General features: G+C 45.9%; 1 protein-coding gene across 1 annotated transcript; it reads right to left on the bottom strand.

Moving 5' to 3' along the window:
- Nucleotides 1-537: 537 nt before the first annotated feature.
- Nucleotides 538-10018, bottom strand: ERICH5 (glutamate rich 5). The gene is made up of 4 exons (XM_063324090.1): nucleotides 9913-10018; nucleotides 5766-6191; nucleotides 3660-3773; nucleotides 538-560 (listed from the first exon to the last, which is right to left on the bottom strand). Exons 1-4 carry the CDS (start codon nucleotides 9983-9985, stop codon nucleotides 538-540), a joined length of 636 nt encoding a protein of 211 aa, XP_063180160.1. The 5' UTR covers nucleotides 9986-10018.
- Between the last annotated feature and the right edge of the window lie 214 nt (nucleotides 10019-10232).

Below are 10232 nucleotides of genomic sequence, written 5' to 3'. Positions count from 1 at the left end.
TTTTCCGAAAAACTAACCTCCGCATTTAGTTACAGCCTGGAAAACGGGCACTTTCATCTTCCAGTCCTCCACGTGCTACACACTTCAGCAGCTCCATATACTGGTAGTGCAGGCACGTGGAAAAATCGCCTGCATACTGCCACTAAAAAAGAAAAAAGCTGCACTATCTTCTCTATCCTATATAATTCTGGTTGAAGGTTTCAAAGGTTAGTTATCTGAACCTGGGAAAAATCCTAATTGAAAGCTGAATGGTTGTACTGCTGTTGGAAAATTATCCCGCTGTGCTAGCCATGTACAGAAGGCACTCCGTGGCAGGGAGGTGAAAGTTCAGGCATTTCAAACACTTGAAGTCTTGGCAGCTTGACTTCAAAAAATATATATTATATAAAACATTTTCTGATGCCTCTTACTCATGTCTGTAGCTTGTGGCTCAATCCATAAAAGCTTTTCTATTTTCCCAACCCAATAAAATTAAAAAAATGTTCACGTGGACAGAAGAGCAGGCCCAAGAAGAGGATGTTCATTGCGACATAACTTCTATTCCTTGTTATTAGCTGTCTCTGAAACACATGGAAAAAAAATCAGTTTAACAATTAATTGAGGGTACAACTTGATATTCACTAAATCTTACAGGAATTCAAAGTGAAAGTTCCCTGGAAGAATCACAGGATGAAGAGGGTATCGCTCTTCTCCCAGATCTGTAAGGATGTTCTATGTGGATCTGCGGCAGCTGCAAGCAGACACTGGCTCTGCTTCCTCTTCCCGATCCCATTCGTACACAGTCTCCCTCTTACAGACAGTAACACCACCTGTGTGAAATCCAGTTACGCTGCAACACCTTTATGCTCCTCCCCACCCTGCTGCCTTTTCCCCTAACTTTAGAAATCGCTAGATAATTTCAGTCATATTTGACACAGGGCCAGAGGTCTCGTCGACATTAAATCTTAAATAAGGACAAGAGACAAAGGGCATAATTCGAGTACGGGTATTACATTTAAATGTAAAAAAATGCCTTTCTTTTACTGTAAGGGGAACTGACCAATTGGAACAGGCTGCCCACAGAGTTTGTGGTCTCTCCATCCTTGAGGATATTCAAAACCCAACAGGACAACCTGCTCCAGCTGACCCTGCTTTGAGCAGAGGGGTGGGACTAGACAATCTCCAGAGGTACCTTCCTAACGCAACTATTCCATGATGAAGTACGGTTGAGGAACTGCACCCAGCCCCTGAAACTGTATGCGTTGGCCATCAGCAGCTGAGAAGCTCTGAGTCTCGCTGGCTTGCTTGATAGCTAAAAGATGGTGCCCAAGGGAATGAGTGGCAGAAATTGTAGTGTTGGACCACTCCAGCTCAGGATACTTCTTTGCCAGACAGAAGACCCTGCAAGGAGAGGTTGGGAACACGGAAACACGGGATTTCCTTGTAGCGAATGGTGGTATTACCACAGGGCTGAGTAGGGAACACAGGGAAGGTGGGAATTTTGCAGGGGAATATAGGCGATTCGGGAGAGACGTCCAACTGCAGTGACTTTCTGTGACAAAGAGTCTGACAGTTAATTTGCATGAACATTGCTAATATAGTGTGGAAAAAAAATACCCTTTAGTGGTTTCGAATTCAACACGCTTATTGTGTTACTGAGCACTCCCTTGTTCAGAGGTGGACCTCAGCCACCTTTAGAGCAGTATCTATTTTGGACTAGGGCAGCTCATATCCTCTTAGTCGTACCCTCTCAGAGACAAGGCTCTGAATGTTTTTGATCTCTCTCAAAGTAAGAATTTTTCCATTCCCTTTAGCGATCTTGCTTCCCTGCCCAGAATCTTGGTTTAGTTCTTCAATATCCTTTCAAGATGGAAGAATTACTCCCTTACACAACAGCATCCCAGATTTAAATGGCCACTGTTCCATTCTTAACATTGTTTGCTTTTCTTGCCCACAGCTGTTCTCTGAGCTATCTGCGTCGGTACGCTCCTGTCATCTGAAATGTATTACGGGCATAGAAGCAGGGCTGCTCTTTCTGGCTCCTTACAAAACTGTTGGGGAGAATATTGTCAAGGCAGGTAACTCCAGAAAATAAGTATTTTCAATAAAGCTGTAATCACTACATGATGAAATCCTTTACTCTTTAGGAGCAGGATGCTGTTCTTTGAGGTTTCCCAGAAGCAAGTTAAGTGCTTTGCTGAAGTCACAGCACAGACAGATAATTCTCTGAAAAAGCTTAGGGACAACACATTAAAAACAAGTTGAGTGAATAAACTTTTTTGGGCTTCATGGGCAAAGCTATATGGCAAAATTTTAAAGATCCTGCAAGAGCACGCTTGCCAAGGGCCAACAGTGGCTTGTCTTCACAGGCTAGCTTAAAAAATAACAATATAAAGGTGATCAACTGTTAAATGGATGAGAATTAAAGGGAGGAGAGTGCTTTTTTTTGATCACTGCTTATCTAATTCTACTTGAGTAGTCACAAGGTCATAAAGGCATATACGCCTTGACCAAACCGGTCGACACCACCCTACTGGTCTGCCGGGCTGCAGAGCTCATGCTGCAAACCGTTTTCCTTAATGCTGCAGCACAAGAGGAACACGCTGCCTTGCTGCTGTCAGCTCAAAGGCTGGAGCATATGCTGCACCGGGAAGGAACCAAAGAGCTCTCATCCCAGATGCAAAAGGTTCATTTGGAAGTCATGAAGGTGCTGGTGTACAATATCTCCCACCCCTCCTGCTGGACCTTTTCTCTTCTGAATTACAGAAATACTCACTAGCCCAGAGAGATGTGGAGCACAGGTGCGTCGGCCAGTGGTTAGGAGGGAGGGGAAAGGGGAAAAGCGGTTTCAATCATTGCAGTACCACTGGCTGGGGGAAGGGAGGAGGTGTCTGCATTGCCTGCTCATCCTTTTCCACATTCCAGCAGTACCACGGGGTAACCTCTGCCTTCTGGGGCACGCAAATACCTCATGTGATGGACTCAAAATAAATGAGCGGAGGATTCTTAGTGAATGTGGTGGGAGAAGAAATAACTTTTGCAGAAAGACTGTGATGTCTGAACTGTGAACATAACTTCCAAGTCTGATAGAGGGACAGTTCTGTCTCCTCAAATTCTTCTCTTCACTGGTGTGACGATTTTCCAAAGGTGCTTTATTTGGCCTGTGATTTTTTTTCCTTCCCACCATGTGACTGCATTTGATGCGCAATGTGCTTTCATCCCAGCACTACACTGCTGATTTCAGGTGATAAGGAGAACGAGAGGATCTAAAATGACCGTCTGGCATAGAATGGAAATCACAAAGCGGTGTTAAGGCATTAGCTCATAAAAACAAGCCTGCAAATAATAATGAGCAGAGTCATGGTTTTAACATAGGTTTTTATTTTCCAAGACTGCATGTTACAGTCTAGCATTCTCCCCAGAGAGGGGCAATTTATCACTGGTAAGACTCATGTATTACATAAAGACAACCCATGTAAAAAGCATGACTTCCAATTAATTGCTTCCAAAAATATCCCTTAATGTAAACAAAAATATTTATGATTCTCTCTCGTGTTAAAATGCAGAAAGCAGCCGTACACCGGCAGGGGGATGACAAGAGGTGCTCATTAAGGATGGCACAGTCTTTTCTGCCTCCTAAACAATAACCCATGTGGTCCTTCCCTCCTCTGTCAACATACCTATCTCTGTCGCTGCTGCACCATCCACAGCTTCTCCTGTTTCTTCTTTTGTTTCAGGCCCTCCACTTACTATCTCACTCAGCAGCTCAGTTTCCACCTGTTCTCCCGTCTCACCTGGGAACAGTAACCATGGAGATCAAATTAGGATCCACTGAGAAAAGCTCCAAGTGCCCCAGCTCCTTTCCATAAACCTGACTGTACTTTTCCAGCTCTCCAGTGCCCCTGACCAAGGTACCCCCTGAACGAATCCGTAGGGAACAAACAGGATGCTCCCAACCACTTTCCATCATCCAGCTACATGCATGCCTCATGCCCGTAAAGTTCTCCTGATGCTTTCACAAAATCCCCTTGACGCTCTATTCAAGACACATCATGAGTCCTGTTTCTGTTCAAATTATTTTTCCTGGATGTTATTTTATATATGTGCAGTTCTATTTGCAATTGGAACAAAACAGAAATAAAAAACACGGTAACATGCCAGGCTGGCTGAACAGTGCTTTCCCTGGGAAGCTGCTACCTAATTAATTTACTTGCAAACCTACTGAAGAATAAAGGAAAGCAAAACAAGTGCCAAGTAGCATATGCACCACAGCATAAAAATGGAAGGTCCCTTCTTTATCACATACCTCACAGAAAGTTAATGCACACAAGTTAAGATATTACTTCTAGCTTGGAACAAATAGGAACAAAACTCTTTTTCCCAAAAGCCTTGTTCACTTGCCCTGCAAGGAACATGAATTGCTTGGTGGTCCGAGCCCCGTAACTGATCTTCAGGCAAACAGTCAATTGTAAATGTGTTTGCACGGACATGAGGTCATACCGCAACGTTCAGGGCATGCTGCTCTGCCTCCAGCACTATGCCCCAAAGCTTAGAAATGGTGATTAATGAAATTGGAGCTTCCAGCTAGGCAAGACTACGTGTTTTACAGGTGACCACCCAGTCATTTACTGCTTACATAAACCGAGACTTCATTCCAAAGGATAGGTGCCCATTTTATGTAGAGGAAACATCAAAACTCTAGTGAAGAGACATAGGAGAGGACAAGCCAATCCCCACGCTCAGCTACCAGGATGCAGAGAGTCAGAGTTATATAGCCAGTTGAGAGACAGCAAAGCGTCAGGGTTAGTGGTGGTGCGTGTAACTGGCTCTGGGTTTCACACAGATCAGTCCTTCTCCTGCATCTCACACTTCTTCGAGGCAAGTGTGGTGTGAGGAAGGCTGCTGATACCACCTTTCCCTGCAGAGAAATACTTCTCATATGCTTCACCTGCTTATTCCCTAAAGAAATGCTCCCCCGGGAAGTATCTGATTGCTCACCAAGCTGCTTTGTACCATTTAGAAGAAAACTGACTCCTCCTGTGAAGCGTTCACCTTCTGTGTGTGCAGTCCACACGCGCCCTCTGGGCATTAACCCAAAGATGAGCACGGCCTGAAATCTCTGGCAACGACCACACCGCCCAGTCAAGGTCCCTCTCACACCACACAGAAATACCTGCCACCTCAGAGACTCACCACTGCTCCCTCACGCAGCCTTCCTCCCCAGCTAGGCAGCTCCAAACATTTTTGGAAAGCCCATCCCTATGTCCCTTCACTTCTATTCTGCTTGTGTAGTAGACAACCTTCTAGGACAGGCTGGGTATGCCAAGGGTGCATCAGAGAGATGCTTCTTCTTCTGCATCCAAATATGCCCCCTCCAACTTCGTGTGCACAGGGACAGTAGCTTTATAATTAATACATGTAACTAAGTAATACAGCCTTTGGTCTCTGTAAATATTAAGGATTATGTCTGAGCTACACAGAAATGCAACATTTAAAATGAGGGGTATGGTGGGACGTTGTACCTGCTAAGAACAAAAAGGGCACAAAATGAAATGAAATAGCAGAGGTAATGACTGGAAATGCTGATTAAATTTATTACAGCTTGGACTTGTGAGTCTGAGGCTTCCCCAGCCATGTTCTTCTATGCCCCACATTGTACAGACTCCCTGGACCAAACTCTGACTCCAGAAGATTATGAGAGGCTCTCAGTAAAGTCAAAAGGACCCACGCACAAGTCCCTGGAGGCAGAATTTGGTCTCCTGAATTTATGAAAGCACAAATATTACCCTCAATGAGGTGGTCCTCTTCAGTAATATGTACTTTCTTGATGATTTCCACTACAGATCTGTCACTGCCCTCTACCAGCCCATTGCCCTCTGCGTCTTCTCCTGGTGCTGGAGGGAAAGGCTTATCTTCTCCTGGTGCTGGAGGTGAAGGCCCATTGCTCTCCTCTCGCCAAGCAGATGGCAGCTCAGAGCTCTCCTCCACTCCTGCAGGCAGGGGCTCAGTGCCCTCCGGCTCCTCCCTTTTACTGACTGAATTGATCTTTCCCTCTACGGCCAGAATCACGGCTGCAGCCTCCTCTCCTGGCAGATGGTCGTCCGGGTTTGTCTCCTCAGAGGCAAGACTCACATCCTCCGCTGGCTCCAACTGTGTTTGGTCAGCTATGGTTTCATGATTGTCTGCAGTTGAGGCGTTTTCACCTGATGATGCTTTTAGTTATGGCAGAGAAAGGAAAGAAAAAAGAGAATTACAGATAACTGCTGAGTGTGCATGTAAGCTAGATGAGCACTAGACCCCCAGGGGGCCGCACAAGCACTACCTGTCAAAGAGCTCCCACCTGGCTACGGACAATGCTCCTTCACCAGGCCTGCTGCTCTTGCACATATCCAGTAGAGGATGGTGCTGCTCTTACATTAAAAAACTTTTGGCTTGATATGCATCATACGTTTTTATGTGGCGTGAGCTGACCTGTTTATAGGCCAACGTCCTATTACATTTTGCCTTACGGATCTGAAGTGTGCAGAAGGTTTGCTGGTGAGGGGATGCTATGCAAGGAAGCACCTTTTCCTGCCCCAAACCAGGCACAGAATAAATATTCCAAGTAGGAGGGAGCTGCTGCCCTGGGCTGCACGTGGGAAACTGCTGGTGCTGCCTCTGGGTGGGCTGAAGGAAAAACACTGAAAAGAACTTTCTCATCCCAGTGCCCATTTCTTAAAACAAAACCCAGTTTGTCTGCCTTTTTAAATACTAAACTATCACTCATAGTACACTTTGTCTAATAAAACATTCAACAACAGAAAGCCTAAACAGATTAAAACTTCCACTTCATCTTTCATCAATTTACTGGCTTAAGTAAAGCAATGGGCCTTTTTGGCAGACAAAATTTACGAATAAAGAAATGGCAAAATTACTCTGACAGGTATTTAAGGATAACAGTTGAGGACACAAAGTGAGCTGTACCTACCTATCAGACTGACTTAAAAACTTTCTGATTAAATTCAGTTTGACAAGAGCTTGTACTTAATTTTCTCTGAAGGAATGTCGAGATGAAAACCCTGGGGATTCATGCACGAAATTTTTTTATATAATAATTACAAAATCTGAACAAATTGTATTTTCTGAGAAAATGATGACTGCCGTGTCAAAGCCAGCGTGCAGAGCTGGATGACACTTCATACACGGACAGATGAACAGCGAAAAAACGTAATACATCCTGCCTTTAAAACAGCTGCTTGAATACTGCTGCTCTTAAGATAAATTCACAGCTCTTTCAAGGCGTTCAAGCAAAAGACCTCCTCAGCAAGCGTCACCTAGTTAGCGTGTGCCCACAGACCTGGGGAAGGACGGCTGAGCCAGGGGAAGAGCAAGAACAGGGACGCTGGAGTGTCACGACAGACAGGAAGCAACTTTGACTGTGGGACACGTAAAATCTCACTTGTCCCAGGAACTGTAAAACCAACCAATGTCCAAGCAACCCCTCCAAATTCACAGAGGTATAGCTATTATAACGCAACTCAAAAAAAAGGAGGGAAACTCAGTGACATGGGCAGAGCACAGACGCACCCAGGGCGGCACCCTGCCTCTGACAGCTGCCGCGGGGCAGTGGAAAGGGCAGAGGGACCCAGCCCACGGGGGCGGCTTTCAGTCCCTCAGTGGACATTCCTCTGTGAACGTGCCCAAGCCCCTTTTCAATCCATTTACCGTTTAGCCTCCACCATGACCAGCGGCAATGAGGTCTACAGCCCGCTTACACCCCCTGTAAAACACATTCTTGCTGGTTTTAAGCCTGCTGCTAGTCACTTTGTCAAGCGATACAGTTCTTGTCTTACAAGAAAGAGCAAATACATTTCCCTATTGACCTTCTCCAGATCTCTATCACACCCTGTCTTCCAAGCACTCCTGTTCCTAACATGAAGCTCGATGTGAAACAAATACCCAATCAGAATAACACCAAATCTTAAACTTAAACTACTCTAAGCAGTGACCAAATAAAGGCAGTGTATGCTCAGAGACCACAGACGTGATCTTTTCATGTTTTATTTCGTATCCTTTAGACACTTCTCATGCCTTCACCTTGCCTAGTACGAGGTGGACAGGGAGCACTGAAAACCTACAGACAGAAATAAATGAGCCATGAAAACTAGCATCTTGTATGGAGTTTTCAGTTGGCATTACCAGGAAATGAAAGAACTCAAACCCATTATTGCTAGGAATCTCCTGCAGCTCCTGTAAACATCAGCCCTGTAACTTCCATCTAGCTCTCTCTTCATCAAGATGTTTTATATAAATTGGATTACAAAATACTGCCATGCAATGCGAGACCTGCACTGCTGGAAACCCTGGAAGCATTCCTCTGCTCTCATCTGAAATGCAAAGAATTCTCTAATATGGAAAAAATAAATCCTCCCAGTAATCTGTTCAATACCTTTATCCCCAGGAAGAAGGAACATCATGTGGCAGTTGACATTCTTAGGATGCCTTCCAGTTTTGTTTTATTTTTAAATTTATAATTTTTATTTTCCCTGCTGTAGACAATTTCATCTGGAGAAACAGTGAAAAGCACAGTGAAATTAAGTGGGACGTGGCTACAATATTTTTATCTTAGCCTTCTTTCTTTCCTTGTGAAAAGACTCACCTCTTTGTGAGTTACACATCAATAGAATGAAGTTAAATACATTTTTTCCCTATTAACACATTTAGAGAAGTTTCTTTCAAATTATCCTCTCACTGAACTAAATTAGAAAATAACTAACATATCTGGCTGGTAACTGCCCAATTACTGTAATTACAAACTGCACTCTATCATTATCATGATATTAGTTTATGTATTTAGTACATTTCATAACCTATCCTAACATGAACAGGGCTTCAGACAGAATTCCTAAAATACTCAGAATAAGTAACTTCAGTTGTTTCCCTGAGCTCTTCAGGGTTCCTGTGCAAACACCTTTCAATAGAGGATGGAAAGGCAGAGGAATTCGGCACATTGACCAGGTGAACAAGAGAGCAGGTACAGTATAAAGAGATTTATGCTGATATTTTCAATGGGGCTCCTCAGTTTGCTGGCTCTAGAGTGGCACAGACAACGCTCTGTGCCACTACCCAACACCCATACAACCTGCCACCTTCTCTGCAGTTACAACCCACACCTCAAGACAACAAACAGAAAAAACACAGGATGCTGCAGCCAGAAGAACAGCTACAGATGATCCTTATAACTCAAGAACACAGGAAATAAATGCAATAAAATGAAATACAAACAACTTTCATGTATCTGTCTTCAGGACGTATTTTTCTGGAGACGCCAATATCTGTAACTGCAGAATTCGGGTTCATGTAAAAGTGTTTCCAAATCTCTCTTGGAGCAAAGAGCTAACTATGATGAATACGGAAACAAAGTTTTACTTAACTTCCACTGAATAGCAAGGATATTCTTATGGAGCATCCTACAGATATGCCTTGCACCCACAATTAATCCTCTGTGACTTGAGCCAAATCAAAGGCACGAGAGTATTGCCGGTGCTGTAAACTGTGCTGGGGTGGGTGTACAGGTTTTCATAAGAAAAAGGAAGGTCAGGTGTTGCCAGTTGACTATTGTTTTAAAGGGGAGAGGGGGGGGAGCATTGGATTTACAAGGTATTACACAAAATTATAAAATTTTTAAATTTAAAAAACCCCAAAAACTCAGCGGCTGGGAACAGAAGCTAGTCACTGATTCGTCCCCACGAAGCAGCACTTTACCAAGACCCCACTCAGGAGGCGCAGCTCCATCTGCAGCCTGGACTGAACTAAAACCCGAGTGAAACCCCACCGGCCCCCGCCCCACCGCGGGACGCCCCCCCACCCGCGGCCGGGATCCCCCGCCGTCCCGTTCCCCCCGAGCTGCTCAGGCAGCCCCCGCCCGGCGCCCCCCGCCCGGCCCCGGCTCACCCCGCGGCGGCGGCCCGGCGGCGGCGGGCGGCGGGTCCGGGGGGCGGCTGCGGGCGCTGCTGGAGCAGCCCATGGCGGGGCGCGGCGGCCGGGGCTGCGGCCGCTTCCCGACTGCCCGGCCCGGGGCGGGGTGAGGAGGGGCTGGAGGTGCCGCCGCGCAGCGCCGAGAGACGGAGCCGGGGGGACGGCGGGGGTGGCCCTGGACGTGGTGCCTTAAAACACCCCCCCGCCGCGGCCGGCGGGGCTGCCCCGCGCCCCCCGGGCCACCCGGCTTGTGCATCCCTGCCCTGGAGGCGTTTCTGTGCTGCGTGCGGCTGCCA

Source organism: Chroicocephalus ridibundus, chromosome 2, assembly GCF_963924245.1.
Source record: "Chroicocephalus ridibundus chromosome 2, bChrRid1.1, whole genome shotgun sequence".
NCBI classification, from domain to species: domain Eukaryota; kingdom Metazoa; phylum Chordata; class Aves; order Charadriiformes; family Laridae; genus Chroicocephalus; species Chroicocephalus ridibundus.
This window is presented reverse-complemented; position numbering and strand designations above follow the sequence as displayed.